This window comes from Eretmochelys imbricata, chromosome 14 (genome assembly GCF_965152235.1).
Source record: "Eretmochelys imbricata isolate rEreImb1 chromosome 14, rEreImb1.hap1, whole genome shotgun sequence".
In the NCBI taxonomy this organism is placed as follows: Eukaryota; Metazoa; Chordata; order Testudines; family Cheloniidae; genus Eretmochelys; species Eretmochelys imbricata.
In genome coordinates, this window is record NC_135585.1 from 13307050 (window position 1) to 13325685 (window position 18636).

The 18636-nt window shown below is 42.2% G+C and overlaps 1 protein-coding gene across 1 annotated transcript in view; it reads right to left on the bottom strand.

Annotated features, from left to right (window-relative positions):
• The window catches only part of CACNA1G (calcium voltage-gated channel subunit alpha1 G), a 151870-nt gene that overhangs the window by 22902 nt on the left and 110332 nt on the right, over positions 1-18636 (bottom strand). The window contains exons 22-26 of the mRNA XM_077832908.1: positions 15220-15345; positions 14460-14549; positions 13348-13540; positions 4040-4191; positions 424-533 (exon numbers count right to left, since the gene is read on the bottom strand). Of these exons, the coding sequence (XP_077689034.1) occupies positions 424-533; positions 4040-4191; positions 13348-13540; positions 14460-14549; positions 15220-15345 (671 nt within the window). The remainder of the gene's footprint in view (positions 1-423; positions 534-4039; positions 4192-13347; positions 13541-14459; positions 14550-15219; positions 15346-18636) is intronic.

An 18636-nucleotide genomic window follows, 5' to 3' on the forward strand; every position in this document is an offset into this window, starting at 1 on the left:
CGAGGTCAGAGGTTTGAGGGGGGCCAATATTAAATGTATAAATATCTTAACTCAGTTACAGCTCATCCTAAGCCAACAGAGGCCAATGTCTGCAGTTCCTCCTGGTCTGTTGATCTCACCAGGACAACTCTATCCAGTCCACAGTGGGAAGAAAGATCAGACTTGCCAGCTGTCTGGTAAGGCGAGAATTCGTTTCATGATATAACAACAAGAACTCAGGGTTAGATTTAGACCCTATGCAACTCCTAAGGAAGTCTCAAGGCCAAATTCACTTGTGACGTAAGTTACACATCAGGTGCAAGTATGTCAGTAAGAGGCATATAAAGCAGTAGCTTGCCCTGATTTGCACCACCCCTGAATTTGGCCCATTATCTATTGAGCCCCTGCTGCTGTCACAGACGTGCAGGATTTAATCTTTGTTACCTGTCTTGAAAGAACCGGCGAAACCCAAAGGCAATCAGCTTGAAAACAGATTCCAAGACAAAGATGACAGTGAAGATGTAATTGCAAATCTTCAGTGCTTCATCAAGAACCTGGAACATGGATACAAAGCTGAGGTTAGTTGCTGACTTGGCTGGACGGTTTTGCTGCCATCCTGTTTTCACCAGAATTATACATTTAATAAGAAAAAACTGATGACTGACGAAGGAGAGGGGATCAGGGTTATGGCCCCTCTCTCTCTCTGCTCCCTTCAGTCCCAGGAGGAACTAGTAAGGAGAAGTCCCTGCATTTAAGAGAGTGCAGAGACTGCAATTGTGCACAGCCCCTGTACAATTCACCCCTGTGCAGAGGGCCTGCACAAAGCCTATGCACTACTCAGGTCCCTCTTGAGACTGCTCGACACTGGGAACAATGCCGTCTGTAGTCTGCAAAACATTTAAGGACCATTTAGATGAGAGTGATTCACCAAGGAACTGTTGCATCCATGGGCCTAAGTGGTGCAAAGGCCTTGTGCGCTAGTGCTCTGCATGTTCAAGGCCAGGGGAAGGCACTTTGCACCATACCTGCCCTCGTGCACCAATGTGAGAGCCACAGTCTAGCCCTAGGTTTGTCCAAATCCTGGCACAAGCAACAGGAAATTAGCCGTATGGCTAGCGCCTCACCTTGAGCTCACAGCAAGGCATAAGATATGGATAAAGCATCAGACAATATCGAATTCCCTAGTTCTTTCCCCTTTGCTTGTGTCACAACCTTGCCGCTAATGATAGTCATCACTGCCAGCAGGGCACCTATTACACAGGCGATTGCGAACTAATGGCGGAAGTGGTTTTATTCCCAAGGTCATACTGGTAAAAGAGGGCAGCGGTAATAGCATCTTAGATTTCCTTTGTAAGCAATGTGCATCATATTTCTTGTTGCTGAAAGGTGTGACAGCAATAGCTGGGTACGGGCCATTGGGAGGTGATGTGGGGGAGGGTAATATTACACAGATCCCGAGCTAGGGTGTGAAAGATTGTGTCATTAAAGTTCCGTGAGAAAGCTGCTAGTGAGATCACGGCATCCCGTGGTTTATTGCTAAGTAATTCAAGAGGTGATGATAGAATTGGATGTGTTTCCAAGGGGTATGTAAGGCCAGGTGGGTCATGGCAGTTGCTTTTAAAGGATCATCAGACGTTTCACAAGTTAATGCCATGATTGCGAGCCATCGCTGGGCAGGAAAGAGGTGATGGGGAAAGAGCAAGGCCCTTTCTCCCACATTTTGCCCCTGTACCAGGGCTGAGCACTGCCATAGTTCCATTGTCCTGTGATTCTATGGTGCTGTGGCTTTCAGTGCAGCAATCCTCCGCAGTCTAACTGGCCAAAAAGGATTGTCCAAGTCCAGCACCATTGCTAGTCCCACGCTCTCATGTGAAGCAGAGCTAGCTCCGTGGTGACAGAGAGTGCACCTGCTCCAAAGGCAGCAGCTGTGCTCCCCAGGAGGCGCTGCGTCTACCAAGAGCTTCTCATGCATCTCAGTCAGATTGTGGCTTCATGGCACAATTTACCCCAAATATCGATCAAGAGAAATCACTTCACCTGTCACTGAAATGCAGCCACATCTGGGGAAGAAAGCCACAGCTATTAAATAGCTCACTGCAACACTGCAGAAGAAGTTTCTGCCCAGCCAAAACTGCACCGGTAGAATGTAATTAGCCAATGCAGAATTTGACCAATAGTTGTTCAAACTGTGTATGCCTCTCTCTGTACTGCTGCACTGCTTGCAAAGTGGCCGTTACTCAGCAGCAATATGTACTGGATTTTGACTGGTGTCCTGATGACAAAAGTCCTTTCCCATCCATATCCCATTACCAATCCCGTTCACCATCCTGGTGAATTATGATGTTGGATATAAAGCTCTTAAGCACATTTATCTGTCTAAACATCTCCAGGATAATAATCAAACTCCAGATTGGATTTAGCCACCGGGGCCCTGATTCAGCAAAGTACGTAAGCACATGCATGACTTTAGTCAGGCAGGTAATCCCATTCACCTCCATGCGACTATTTCCATTCTTACATTATTATGTACACATAGGACATTGGGGTCTTACATAAAGAATTTTACTTTCCTTAAGGGAAAAATATGAATGTTTTTATAATACAAGTAAAAATGTCGCTGTGAAATGACTTTAATAAGCACAGGCCCTAGAGTAATTCTAATACAAGCTTCTTCGCTAATGACTGATTTAATCAGAAAGTGACTGAATCTCATAATGTGCTTCCCAGTGTATTTAAAGGTGACCTGCAAAGGAAAAAGAAATTGGGCTTGTGCCCTTTTACTCTTCGGCTAGCTTATGATGGATGGATGTGTGTGTGTGCACACGCGTCTTTTTTCCCCTTCACTTGTTATTTACATTAGTCATGCAGGTCCTGTCTAGCCTCAAAGAATATTTCACCCTTATTGTGATTTGCATGTATTCATTTTGAAAGGAGCTAATAAAAAGAATTACAATTTATACAGCAGTGGCAGCCATTTCCATCTCTTTCTTCGGCACAAGGCAGTCATCTTCCCAGTACAGGTTGTTATTATCATCGGAACAGGCCCAAGATACAGGAGCCTGGCACGCTTAATAGATTAAGAGTCTGATTTTCAGAAATGCAGGGTAGCCATAACTCCAACTGAAGGCAATGGTATTCAGTACCTTTGAAAATCAGGCCCTACATGTATCTGCTTGCTGAATGTAGTGGGTAGGCACTGAGGCAAATCTCCCATTGGCCATGTCTCCACGAGGAAAGGTGCATTTTTAATAAGTGTTAGATAAGGTGTTAAAACCCTAGCATAGGCAAGGTGGTTGTAGTTATAACGTGTATGTTCAAATATACCTCTTTTCTAGTGTAGACATGAGCAGCGGGAGATTTGCATGGGTAAAGATTTCAGGAATTGACCCAGAAAGATTACAGTCTTCTTACTGACTGTTACCATAGAAACACTTAGTCAAAGAGAAGATTTCAAGAAAAAAAAATCACTGGCAACTGGCTAGAGGAATTTTCATCCCAACTTTTACTGCTATGGTAGGTTTTTTGTTTTGTTTTGTTTTGTTTTTTTAACGTTCTTAGAGTATTTATAAAGGGTGGGTAAGAGATGGGGAAGCTGAGGTACAGAGGGAAATTACCTCATCAGCGCAAGTAACAATAGCAGGGAAGCATGGGCTAGAGGCACTCTCCTGGGACCCTGGGCACATACTCAAGCATCTGGCCCAGGCTGCCACAGCTTTACTGCTATTTGATACCTGCGCTAGTTTTGATCTGTGTTTACATGTGTTGCAGTCACACCACCGGATGGTTGTAGAGACCTACCCTAAGTGACTAGTTAAGGACTCAAGCAGTAAAACTGGGAACAGAGGCCAGAACTTCCAACTCCCACTCCTCTGCTCCCACCACATTGCCTCACTGGCTAAGGCACCAATGCTGATCATGCAAAACCATCACCCAATAGATGAAGTTCTGTAAAACTAAACCAGCCCTGGTTCTGCCCATCTCTAGCATTCAGTGAAAGCTGAGACCATTTCTTTTCCCCATTCTATCACTGGCTATTGCCAGCTTCCTTGTCTCCCGGTACCTTCGGCTGCTGGTAGTGCTCCATGGCCATGGTGATCACATTGAGGCCGATCACTCCAGTGATGAACAAATCCAGGTAATGGCTTGTGCACATCTGGTGGATCAGGAGCCGGAAGCGAGAGTAATCGGAATAGTAGGGTTTACACTGTGCTTCTGAAATGGGGGGCGGGAAGAGTGGAGAGGCAGATCAGCTCATTACTCTGTGTCTCTTAAACATGAGTTCACCTTCCCTTTGCAAACTTCAAAATTGAGGCTTTCCACATTGATCACAATAAGGCTTTGGGTTTTGCTCCTGGGTGGTATGTTACCAGCCTTAATATGTAGCAAGGCTACCAACAACATGGATCCGTTTAAACATCTTTAATGTAACATGCACAATACTCAGCCATTAGAGATGAAGTGAGTACAGCTGGGACTATTGTGGGCTCCAGGAACTGTTTCACTGTAAAGAAATTAAAAAGCCCTACTTTTTTTTAACTTAATGTGGAAACGAAAACAATAAATGAACAAAAACAGCAGCCGAAGAGCCCGTTCAATAATCAAATACTGCACAAAATTGGTATTGACAATGGCTTTGAGAACACAGGCCCTTCATTTATTGGTCTTATTTGAAGAGACAGCAATAAACTCATCTCATCTCCTTCGCAGTGAATTATGGGGTTAGACAAAATTTGACACTTCAGCTGTCAGAACTCTGAAAAACATTGAATAAATACTGTGGAAAACTGATCAGTCTACTTTAATGTCTAGAAAAATAATTCTCCATTTATATACAATTACTGAATTGTAGATTTCACTGTTAGATTTACTTCCACAGTCAGTTGCATTGGGAATGACACATGCTTTTCAGACCCTAAATGTTCCAGGAGATAAACTAATTTACTCACCTAATCTCTAATGAGGAAATGCCAAGGCTGAGTATATAATTCAGCACAATTTTCAAGGAGGCATTATAAGGCAGATTGAAGTGGAAAGGACTGTCTTGAATACGTCAGTGTATAATATTATTCTCATAATTAGATAATCAACTGGTTATAAAAATTATTGAGCTGAGAGAATTACATGGCTTGAGATTTAGCACTGCTGAACAAATGCAGGGTTTGATACATTACTCCAAATAGAAATTTGGGCACAATGAAGCCATGAACTATATGTATCAGTTACCCCAAGGGAAAACTAATTTAAAGTTTTGCTGGGGATATAATTTGGTGTGTAGATAGCCAATGATTCTGCAACCAAAGCCACAGGTTTAACATCACTGTACGCTCGTTGCTTCATGACATGGGCTCCTGAAAAATCACAGAATTTTTGTTTTTTCACTGAGACAGACTTTTCCCCTAAAGCTTAAGAACCAGAGACAAACTATTTAGCAGCTTATATGGTAAGGGTTTGGAACTCCCAAAATTCTGCTCAAGTGTCATAAAATAAAAGGCAGTATTAATATTAACTTTTGGATGTGCAATATGCGGAAGGCGATCTATACTGGAGGGCAAAAGCATAACAGCAGTGAAAAGGTCTATAAAATAAATTTTAATGCTGAATCTATTGAGCACTTAACAAAAGCCAAACCGGTGGCTTGCTGACTCACACGACTTTTTGTCAGGGATCTCAAATCCCTGCATAAATATCCATAAAGCCACGATATCTTGATCACATTATGCTAAATTATGAGTAAGAAATTAACTAAAATGTTTGAATACAATTAAGTTAGCAATAGGGCCTAGTTATGAACCAGGTTATAATTGCAAAAAGAAACACCATCATAATTTGATCACTGATTTCTTTTAGGTTTCTGAATAATTCACATTCAAAAAAGGAAAATGTCAACATTTCTGCCTCTTCTTGCAGTGGATTTACATATGAATAATTATACTGGAATTCAAATGTTTTAGCTTTGATTGGCAGGTCATTCCAAATCCCACAGAATAGCACTGCAGCTCTTAGAATATAGCAGGGATTTACAGAGAGGCTGTAAAATGTTACTTGTGCAGAGATCCTGCATCTGGACTAGTAACAGCATGGCCTTATAAACAGGGTTGCCAAACCTTCCCAAAATATTCCCTTTTTTTAACCTTTCAGTGAGCATGGCCCTGGACTTTGCAATGTCAAATGCTTTTCCTGATTGAATTTGAAAGTCAGTGTCACTGACACATCTGGAACACTACTAATTTACAGACTGTAAATATTTTATCCCCTGCCTGTAAGGTTATTAACAGGCGGTTTCTCAACCCGGTTTATAAATCATACTACCACTTATTTTCCTTTCTCAACATGCTGGTCATGCATATTAGCGGAACACAGATATTACCTTGAAATGAACCACAAACAAATATACCATGCTGCCTGTGGGCTACAAATTAATAGCTACTGTATCGAGGTAGGCAGGGAACTTTTTGAACAGAGCAGTTGCTTCTTTATGTCATCAGCAAGAAAAGCCATATTTAAGATGGTTTGCACAGATTGGCACTCTCCAGATGTAAATTCCATGCCCCCATCAAACAGCAGTATTCATATTTATTGCAGAAAAAAAATCTAAACAATACCAACATCTTGGGAAATACAGACATCTGTTAAGCTCCAGGTGGTGAATCTCACAACTAACACAACACCACATTACTGTACTGTTACAATACACTGTGTCAAGAACAACAAGAGCTCCAGATTAGTCTAGGTTATTACTGGAAAGGTTAGATCACTTCCTGACACACAGAGAATTAAAGAAAAAGAAAAAAAATGGCAGAATAAGACTGCAAGAGGATGCGAGATGCAGCAAAAGCCCACGACAAATCTGGCAGGTAAACAGGTTCTAAATCAAGCTGCTTTGCTGTGGCTGGGTGAAAAGTGGGATAGGAAAAGGAATGAACTCTAATATTTAGATACAATTAAATTGGAAAGATCAGCTAACACAATGAAGGTCGGGCAATCTACTCATAAGTCTCATTTCCCTACTAATCCTGGGGAATGATGCTCTAGCCTGATGGGCAGCTGAGTCCATTGTCACAGGTGCCCAACATTATGGGTACTTGTTTTTAGTTGGTCATGTCCAGTGGCCCTCATCCAAACAGCTTCCTGAAGAGGGGTCCTATGATGATATATGCGCCATGCAGTGGGGTCGTTGTTACAAAGGATTGCCTTAACAAGTGCCAGGAAGTGGAACTGATTAGTCCAATGGGAGTCGGTTCCCTCATAATCTTGGATATTAGTTAAACCATGCTTGTAACAAGTAACTATTAAAGTGTGGCGTCCCTCTGGAAAGTGATTCCATAATTCACTGATTCTTACTATCAGTGACTCACTTGCTCCGTGTATGCATAAAAGTGATTTTTCTAACTGCCAGTATCATAACTGAAAGTCATGCTCCATTCTTTCTGGCTTGCATAGCACCAACAATTAAGACTGTGTGCTTGGAATTCAGCAAACGATACTGTTGAGGATGCTGGGGCCAGAAGAGAATCCAGTTCCCTTTCTAATAGCTGTGTTCACTCAGTAGGGCTAGTGGGAATAGAACACAGCAAGAGACCAGGTTGGACTCTGAATTCATCCCTGAAGAGTAGGAAGTTGCCATTTTTCCATAGTCGCTTTTCAGAGTAGAAGAGTGCTGCTGAACTGCACCACCAGTGGAAACTGGAATTCACAAGAGTGGTATAGTTCCATGAAGGAATGCATTTCTTTGTAAAGGTCTACATTTATTTTGGGGATATAAGCAGGAAAACAGTGAACTTTGAACACATTAAGCAGCTGGATTTACAAACTGTACTGAGAGAATTAGGTTTAAAATGTTTTGCACTGAAGGAACTTCTACATTTAAACACATTGTTTTATTCAACTTTTATCACATTGAGTGGCATTTTTAAAGCAAAATGGAAATGATAAATTATTCCCACTGAGAAGTTTCCAGCTGTGATAGATCCAAAATAATAACAGTAATTTCCATTACACACCAGTAAACAGCACAGACACACAGTACTCCATCTCATCTTCACATAAAGATAAAGGAAGCCTTTTGTAAAATACAAAGACATATGGAAGTTCTGGGTCCTCAGCTTAGGATTTCTCATCATGCTACAGAAGGTTTGACTGGTAAAACATCAATATTGATTCCCTAGCATCACACAACGATTCTGAAAGAGAACTTTCTATTCTTTCACTTTGATGACTGAAGACCAGCACAAGCACATTCAATAATACTGGTTCCAATAAAAGACAACAAAGGAAATACAAAAGCACAGATCTGACAATCACAGTTTTAAAGGTAAACTATACGTTTCTTTCTGAGTCTGCATTGGATAATGGCCAGTTTTGGAATGAGATCAAAGCATTAAACAAAACAAAATAAAACAAAAACAAAACAAACAAAATGCTAGATGAAGCTCTTGTCGACCGGAAGAGGTCTTATGTGGTGAAGATGCTCGCAACCAAATTAAAAAACAAACAAAAACAAAAATAAAAAACCTAGGGCCTGCTTCTTCAATCCTTCCCCAGGCACTGATGTCTGATTAAGGGGTGGAGGATTGGACTCCTAGCAATAACAGAGAGGATGAAGGCAAGGAAATTAAAACACAAGGAGTGGCAATGGTGAGGAGATTCAGGTTCATTAAAGCAAGTTGGGTCATTTTCAGCCAGGACTTTATAAGAAGATTAGGATGCTCCTTTTGCCTGAGTTATTTCTCACCAATGAATGAGCAACATTGATTTTCCATCGGAGTTTTGCCTGACTGAGAACAGCAGGATCAGGGCTCATTGTCTCAAACAGGGCTGTCCTTTCACTGGAACGGTTTTATGGACACGTAATTTTCCTTGAATGCACTTACGCATTTATTTCAATATAAACAAATCTTTAATTATTCAGACTACAATTCTTAACAATTCATGATTTAAAAAAAGAACTACTGCTCAGATCAAAGCTGCTGCGTCTTAAAAAAAACTAAAAACAAAAACAAAACCAGAGAAAAGATCTGAAGCCTGAAGCACCTTCTGGTGAGTAATGAATGAAAGGAGGAGAAGTGAGTTAAGTAGATAGGAGAGGGTGAGATTAGATTCTTAGCAAGTCTAATCGAAGTTCGCCCGTCTTCTTCAGGACTCTGAAGTTTGTTTCACCTGACTTACAAGATCTGATGTACTACGGCTTGTAGCTACTAATGAAACTTAAACATTCTTTCTGCAGACAGGGCTGTGGTGTGAATCGAACTGGTTAGAAATCAAGAAAATGTTTTTTCCCAACTGAAATCTGAAAATTTGGTTAAAAATCATTACAATTTGAAAAGTTTCCATTAGCTCTAGTAGGGAAATAACAGTGAGAATAAAAGGTTTCAGAGTAGCAGCCGTGTTAGTCTGTATTCGCAAAAAGAAAAGGAGTACTTGTGGCACCTTAGAGACTAACCAATTTATTTGAGCATAAGCTTTCGTGAGCTACAGCTCACTTCTGCTAACCTCACATTTCCTTCCCCAGCTCATCAGGGGTTAATGGCTAACCTTCCATTGACTAAGGATCCCATTAGCATAGAAATAAGGCCATTCAGTGGGGCCCGTAGCGAAAACCCAGAATTCAGTGAGTGACCTCCCTACAACTTACTTCATACAGCTGTGCTCTGCCAGATGGGGGAAGGTCCTTGAGATCCACAACAGAGAATTTGTCCATATATGGCGCATGTACACCTCCCCAAGGTGCTCAAGGTATCTGCACAGAGCTCTCAGCTGGTGTGAAGAAATTTGTGCCCTACCCAAGGCTGTTATCTTCTCTACTGGTCCCTCATTGAGCTGGACCCAATAACCTGGGGACTTCCTGTGGCTGCAAGTTTGACAGCATGGAGGATGAAATCTACCCCTGATTTAGATTTCCCACTTCCAAATTTAGGTCTATGCGCTAGCTTTATGCACAGGGGCTGGGTTTCACTCAGGTTAGCCGGTTTTCTCTTACTGGAATACTAGCAATGCAACAAGGTAGTTCTGGAAAAATACCCTACTCTAGCTGGGTCATTTGGCTTCCAGAGATACCGCTGAAGAATGTTCAGAATCTCCTAATGGTTTATGGTTAGAAAGTGAGTGTGGACAACACAGGACCCCTTTCAAAAGCCAGTCACTATTCTCAAAAACAAAAACAAAAAGTCTGATAATGTTTGGATGAGGACCGGAAAAATGATTTTAAAAAATAAACAGAAAAAAAAAACCCTGATAAAAGGTGTAAATTAAGATTTGCAAGTGCCTGGCCTGAGTCAGGTCTGCAGACTTGCCACTTAAAAATGATATGCCTGCGCCATGAAGTAAGCAAACAAGACTTCCACCACACGCACAGTTTAGTGGGATGCCTCACAGCAGCATTGGCCAGCCGTTAGTTACACAGCACTGCCATTCACGTGAGACGAGACGTTAAGATTTCCCAGTACCTTGCACTGCACTGGCTGAGCTCTCCATTATTACATCATCCAGCATTAGATCTAAAAGAATGAAACGACATTAATCATCTGGCAGGACGCGCGGCAAGAGTTTCATTCCCCTTCAACCGTTTCTACAGTTCTCCTGTCAACTAGACAGGTCTGTAATGGCTGTAGCCCGAAAAGTTCTAATAATGTTCTCTCCTAGATATCTTTTATGGTGAGTGGAATCTGCTATCCCTGCCCCTTCTGATACAGTGGGGTAAAACTAAGGGCCAGATGCTCCTCCCACTTACGCCAGTGCTACCGCAATGGACTCCATGAGGTTGCAGCGTTTAACTGACAGAACTTTGCCCCCTTAAAAATTTAGGGCCAATTCACCCCCGCATAAGACCTATATATCAGTTAGTTAGTCCTCAAGACAGGGTTTGAGTAGGATTTACGCAAAAGCCTTGGCAGAGGATGAATTTCACCCTAGCACAATATGCTGCTTGCAATCCTGCATACTACACAACTAGGTTCTGCATCTGTCATGTAAGCACTGTATTGGTATGCCCACATGTTTCTCTTTTTCAGATGCAGCAGGTTGTCCTAATATAGGAATAGACTAGCATTTAAAAAAACCGACCATGCAGTCAGTTAAACTAATTCTGACTATTACCTACAACAAAAACTCAGTGACAAGGCCAGCTTCGGCATAAAGGAAACCCCAATGACTGCAATGGAATTGCTATCATGGATCTGAGGGTAGAAGTGAGCCCCTTATCCCAAAATGGCATACCAGTTACAACTACAGATGGAAAAGCAAAGCAATGACACCTACTTGTCATTGAGAGCAAAACTGGACATATCCAGTCAAAACCAACATTTTCATTGAATGTGAACTGAGAAAAGCTTTGTTCTAAAGCTCTTTGGAAGGCTTCATGTCTTTCTTTTTTAAGGAAGTTTAGCACTCAGCAGTATTCTGTTCCTTGGTAGACGATCTGGCGATTGCCTCTTTAATTAGGCATTTTACAGAACTGAATGCAAATATCCACATCTCCAAGGATGCTTTGTGATTCCTTCCCAGACCAGCCTTATGTCTGATTCATCTTTTTTCTCCTAGCATTATAAATAAGGTCATTCATAATATCTCTATATATTTATTCTAATGACATTTAGAATGTTTTCTTTCCAAAACCAAACTATACAAAAGGGACATTGGCATCCAGCGTGTAGCTGTATGTTCTAAAGAAGCAGCTGTCACTCAGCAATTGTGTCTGGGAATTCAGACTACCCTAAAGCGCTTTCTATACATATTAATTGTTTGGAGGGAAAAAAATCCTTTGATATATCAGCTGTATCCCATTTAACTGAGACTGACTGATAAGATCCATAGCTATGAGCTTTATTTATTGCGTCCACACTGGGTGAAGAGCCACACAGTACTGTTTACATCTCCCAAAGTTCACTGGGCTCATTGTAACACCCCGAAAGGAACTGGTCACAGTCTCTTCTTTGCTTGATCCACAGTTCTGAGCAGGAATCTGGAGATGCTATAATGTACCCAGGATATTAGAATATTCCTTCTTTAGGGCCAGATCCTGCAGTGCAAGCAATAGGGTGCTGTGCAGTTGCAGAGCTCTGGCCATGCCATTCTCACTGCAGGATCAGGGCGTTAAGCCCTGATTCCGAAAAGCACCATATTTGGGACAACACATATGCATTGTGCTTAGCTACCATAGAAATCAATGGGACTTAAGCACATGCTTAAGAGCCATGCTGCAAAGGGATGGACTTAAGCATGTGCTTAAGTGCTTTCTGAATGGGAGCCTTAGTTAGTGATATTTGTGCTGCAGTAGTATAACTAAGCTCATCGCAACTTTATTAACCTTTCAGAGTTAACATTACCGGCTTTCAGATTGCTAGCACAAGCTCCTGATCAGAGACAGACTCTTAAACATCACTGACGTGCGTCGAAGATAGAAAATGAAATGTGAAAGAAGTGGAGACAAGTAATAAGGAGACAGAACGGGAGAGGGTAACAAGAGAGAGATACCATGAAGAGATGGGCACTTGAAAAAAATGCAACCAGAACAGAAAGCATGCAAGATGGAGAAGAGTACCTCTGGCCTTTGACCTCTGACCTGAATGTTATTTCCTGCTTTTTCAACCAAACCAAAACTGAAGTAAAAAGAAAAAGGTCAGGTTTTTAGATTTTTGACAGAGTGTGTAGGTCTAGCATCCTTCCATCACGCTAACAGAATTTTTAAAGCTACATTATTCTAAGAGGGCCACAAGTTTGTGTCAAGTTTATCGTTCAATTTATCTCACATCAATGACAGTTCATCTGGTTAATTTGTCTTATTGAATTCTTTTTCAATCTGTATTTCTCAAGCAAACTCATTGATATGTATCTATAGGGTGTTTTTTAAAAGCATTTCTAGAATAAGATGGCTTCATTATTTTATTACATCCTTGAATAGCCCTAGAGCTACTTTACCAACAAATAAACCTGCCTGATAAATGAGACAGGTAATGTTGCTGTGGCATTACAAGGCTGTAATAAACCAAATAGTGAATCCAGTTATCAGCAACAGTACTCAAGACTTGGAGGATTTATGGCCTAGTCTGACACTGTTGATCTTTACATTTGTCACTATTTGTGTAACGCTGAGTTGTGCTATCCACGAAGCTCCAGGTTTGGGTTTTTGGGTTTTAAATAACCTTGTATGAAAAGGTCATTGCAAATCATGCAGGCATTGAAAGGTTTCCATGGCTTCCTGCTCAGCCTAACATGGCGCTGTTTCCTTCATGCAAATTTCATAGCTTGGACATGCTTTTTTTTGGAGGAGAATGATCATCAGATGCTAGGCAGGGTTAGGGGATTGTGTCAAAGGTCAAGCAGGACTCAGAAAGATGTGGAAAGACTACCGACCAGCCATCTGTTTCTCCTTACTCCTTCTCTTTTTCTCCAGCCGGCGAAGTCTCTTCTCCTCCCGTCTCTTGGCTTCTTCCTCCTCCTGGTGCTGCCGACACTTGTGGAAATTCTCCACCACGACCCCCACGAACATGTTGAGGACGAAGAAGGCCACAATCAGCAGGAAGGAGATGAAGTAGAGGAGCATCCAAGGGTTATAGTTCATAACTGGCTACAGGATGGAGGGAGATAGATGCCAGTTGAATTGCAACAGGCAGAGTATGGAGCAAACTGATTCTTGCTAGTCAGGGTTGAGCTGGGATGTTAACGAAAGCAATGTGGAAGTTGCACGTCCGGCTGCAGTTTGGGGGTTGGATGGGCCTGAGCTGCAGCCTGAGCCGCAACATCCACATGGCTATTTTTAGCACACTAGCTCGAGCCCCACTAGCGCAAGTCTGTCTATGGAGGCTGGGAGACTTGCTTCCAACTGCAGTGCAGTGTAGACATACCCTGAGGAGGTAGATGGAGCAGAACAGCAAGGCCCGCTTTCTCAAAAGCAGCTAGAGATGTTGAGTGCTCAACTTAAGACACCTTAAAGGTGACTTTCAGATGGCAAGTGCTCAGCACAATCAGGCTCCTTTGAGGTGTCACGAGTTGGGCACCCAAAGTCACTTGAACACTGAAGAGTCATGAATGGTCTGTTGTGCCAAAGAGTGAGGCAACAGAATCCTTTGCAACTATCCCAGGCCAGCAATAATAGTAATCTGTACATATACAAAGTAGCAGCTTTCTCCGGAGGTGCTCAAAGACTCTTCAGGCTCACAAAACCCCTCTCAGATAGGTAGTGTTCCCCATTTTACAGCTACACAGGACGTTTCTTCAAGCACCATAAGTGGGTACAATGAGCTATTGACACTTATGTCATAGCATGGTTTTGTTGCAGCATATAACTAGTAGACATGGGTCCCAGTTGGAACCTTTCATCTGATCTCTGTCATGCTCCCGCCCTGGTTTGGATAAAATGGAACCCAGATCCAAACCACCCCCCAAAGTTTCACTTTTGCAAGACGAACAATGTTTTGCAAAATGAAAACCAAACCATAGCCTCTTTGGAGGCTTCTCTCTACTAGGCGTTCATCTAGAAAACATACCTGCTGGTCAACTCCTACAGCATCGAGGCCATCATACATGATGTCCACCCACCCATCTTTGGAGGCCAGAACAAAGAGAGACATCAGGGCCTAGAAATGTAAGGGGAAAAGTTACGTTTAGTTGGAACCCAGCTAATTAGATGCTCTCTTTTACCTGTCACATTCAACTCTCCTTTGCCCTTCTCCATTTTGGGATTTGCATTTGTGCTACTATTTTACCTTGCCAACAACAAGAAACTTTTGATGTCCAAGGTTTCCTGGCAGCAAAAACCTGTCAATGTCAGACACCGGTCCAGCGAAGAGGGCTAATTCGAAAACCACAAAGTCAAACACAAAGGCAGCTTCATTTTCACCCTCCAGGTCTCCACTGCTCACTACTAATTAGGTCCTACCATGCTGCTAAAATAAGGATGTGCTCCATCGGCAGTTGTAAATGAATGGGATGTTGAGATGCACTGGGTACAGGATGTCCAGCCACATTAGTCAAGCCCTGCTGCTAGATGTATTTAGTTTATTATGCAGCAGTGAAGCAATTAAATACACCGTGAAGCTACTTGTGCTTGTCTTATTCCAAAAGGAAGTGTGCGAGTGCTTGGAAGCATTGCATTTGGAATTTACAAATGCAGGGTGGGTGTATATGAAGTGAAGAGTGACTATGGCTGCTTAGACCCCTGTAAGAAAATCCTATAAGTAATTATGCATAGATTTTTAAATCAAGGAGGTAAAGGAGCAAAGAAGCAGATTACCATTCCAGTAATACCTGGCCGAGATTATCAAAATTATACTTGTGCCGGACCCATTTGTAGCTGGCTTCTGCACAGTCTGATTTGTTTGTGATGTTCCTGGTATCCTCCCCTTGGCAGACAAAAAACTTCCCTTTGAAAAGCTGTAAAACAGAAGAATAAGAGGAGGGGTAAATCCACTTCATCTACCTGCACAGAATGGACAGCTCACTCAGGACCTGCTGTGCAGCCCACACAATCAAATCAAGTTAAAGATAAAAGCTTCGTTAGTGCATGGCACTCAAAGAGTGAAGCCTGGCATAACAACAGTGACAGTTTAGTTCAAAGCTTGAACACCTCCTCTAACATAATTTAGGATACTGATCTTGAAGATCTCCTTGCAGAGGGCTGGGTAGCTCTTAGGACTAGGACTATCCTCTATAGACTTTTTCTTCTAGGGCACTGGGTTCAAATCCAGCCCAGGCTTGTAGGTGTTACCATCTGATGGCTGGTTAGTGATATATAAGAAATGGTGGTCTCAATCCAGTTGCCAGCAAAACGTCTTACAAGAGTGGCTAACAAAATTAGCCCTAATTCAGCCCTTTTGACCGTCTTTGTTGGCAGAGAAAAAGGAATGAATACGCCAGAGAAATGGAAAACGCTCTTATTCACAAAGATCAAAATGAGGAGTGGTGTGGGTGGAGCCTTGTTCTCCTGCTGGACCTGTGGGGTGGATCAATGAGACTTCTATTTCTAGGGCTGTTAACCCAGCAACTTTCAATGGCACTAAATCCCCTTGCATGAGAGCTGTTCTCCTTCAATCGTTAGACTGCACTTCAGGAAAGTCTCTGCAAATATTTTTATAACCAGAATTTAAGAATGAACTCATATTGCTCCCTGAAGCCAGATCCTGATCTCCCTTACACTGGCATAAAACCATGGACTCCAGTGCGGTTACTCCTGATTTACACCTACGAGACTAGCATCAGGTGCTTAATTCTAGATTTGTTGCATTCTGCAAAACGGCACAGAAAATGGCAGTGCATGATTACTCTTTGGGACGTGGCAATTGATGGTGAAATCTGAGCGAGCGAGCCATATTGGAAATCCTGTTCTACTGAGTGACAGTATCTTGTCTTGCGTCCCTGGGACAGAGCATCCTTCTATTCAACATCTACTTTAGCCATAAAACTTTTAGATCTAGGACGGCTATAGCTCCCTTAAGGATCCCCATGTTCTGCCTACAATGGAGATAGCTTCTTCCAAATTAAACAGGAAAGTGAACATGGATTTTATTACATTGCCTATGAGTGTAATAGGTTCATGACTAGGGGTGTAATACCATTCAGATGGGCCCCATTACACAACCATAAACTGGAGAAGAACATACAAGGGTCTGATTTGCAAACACACTGAGCACTGGCAGCTCACGCTTACTGGCAGCTCATGCTGAAGGTGCAGATTCTCAGCACTTCTGAAACTCGAAGGCGCAAAGTTTCAGAGTGACTCTGTCTTTTCTACTTTCTACTCCTGGCAGTTAGATTAATGACTATCCACATGCCACCTTGGTGCATGCTTCAGAAATCTATGTAATACAATCAATAAATAGCAGGCATGGGTTCTATTCTATGTTCTTTCACTTACCTCCTGTGTGACACTAGGCAAATCACAAACTCTCTGTGCTTGTGTTTCCTATTCTGTCTGGTCTATTCAGACTGTAATCTCTTTGGGGCACAGACTGCCTTCCTGTTAACTCTAGAAGATTGAGTCTTACTATCTATCTCCATTTTATACTTACATGGGGAAAAAAAACAGGCTAATACTGAGCAATCTAAGATTTGGTTTCTTTTATATAAATGATGGCCTTGCTTTTACAGTTATTCAGCATGCAGAACTCCCACTGACATCACTGGGAATTTTGCAAGCTGAATGCAGGATCAGTTCTAATGTTTGTATGTAGTGCTGTAAATGTGTCAATGTGTAATTGTGACAACTGAATAGAAGACTGGGAGAGGCACTGGGGAAAGCGATCACAATTAGCAGAAAGGAAATTCAAACAGCTCAGTATGACAGATTTTTTTTCCCCGTTATAAACTCTTTTGGATCTGATTATTTTGTTTCATGGGATGTGCTTAGTTTTATGGTCCTTTTTAGGGCAATGGATGTGAAGTGTAATGGATGGATATTGCGCTGTACCTATACATCAATCTAGATGCAAAAACTGTCATGAATGGGATGATTCTTCCCTTTTGTTCTGTCGGGTTTGAATGTTATATTTATTAGTTATTTAAAGTACATTCATTAATGCAAAATGTTACAGAAGCCCTCCTGTCCACACTGGGAGCCAGTTTCCAAGCCAGCTTTGACAGATCAAATAAACTTCACCTGGAAAAGGGGAAACTGTGCTGAAATATCCATCAAATAGAATCTCTTTCTTTTTCAGATGATTAGAAATTATTACGAGGAGATGGAAACTTTTCTCCAGTCTCTTCCCTTGGGCTCCTGCACTCCAAGGACTGGCGATGACGACAGCAGATTGTATCCAGATTGCCTGACACCGCAGAACGCTCAGAAATCAATATTTTCACCAACTTCTAACTATGTGAACCTTTCAGAACCCTGTACTGAGTCTATTGGGACAAGTTTTCCTTTCAGCTTAGAAGCCAGCGGATTCCCAGCTATGAAAGTTAGTTTCTATTTTCCGTGAGTTTAAAGCTGGGGAAAAAAGGGGACATTGTCTCTCCAACTTTAACACCACAGACAGGAGACAGAATTGAATTGAATAGTTTCCTTGGACTGGGATTTCCTAGTGGGACATGGTAGGGATCTGATTATATTAACTATAGACCCAAATTCTGCTCCAGTTAATCCTGGGGGAAGGACAGCTGAGGTGTAGCTAAGTTCATGTTCTGCTACAGGAATTCTGCCAGCCAGAGCATAAGTCCTCATGGTGGGGATAGTGGGGGCATGGTGAGGACTTTTGGCTGACACTCTGAGCGGGAGCAGCATGCCCCCTCGGTCAGTGTTTGTTTTCAAGTATGTTTACATCGCAAATTAAGTTGTACTCATAGTGCCAGTAAACCTGCACTAGCTTTAATCAAGTTAACACAGGTAACAAGAGCAATGAAGACGTGGCAGTCCAGACATCAGTACAAGCCCACTAGGAACTCTGGCTACATACTCAGGGTGCTAGCCCACATCAGGGTCCATGCAGCCACATCTTCACTGCTAGAGTTATCTGCTCTAGCTAAAGTTAGTGAGGGCATGGTCTACCCACGCTACAATTAATCTGTGGTGTAGATCTGTCCTTAGAGAGCAGTATTACTGTATTACTGGTCAGCTTGAAGGGGGTTAGACCCACCCACTAACCCACAGATCTCACCACCCCAACAGAACCAGGAAAGAGGTTAAAGTCATACCGCCATAATTTTTCATACTCATTGCTGTGCCCACTG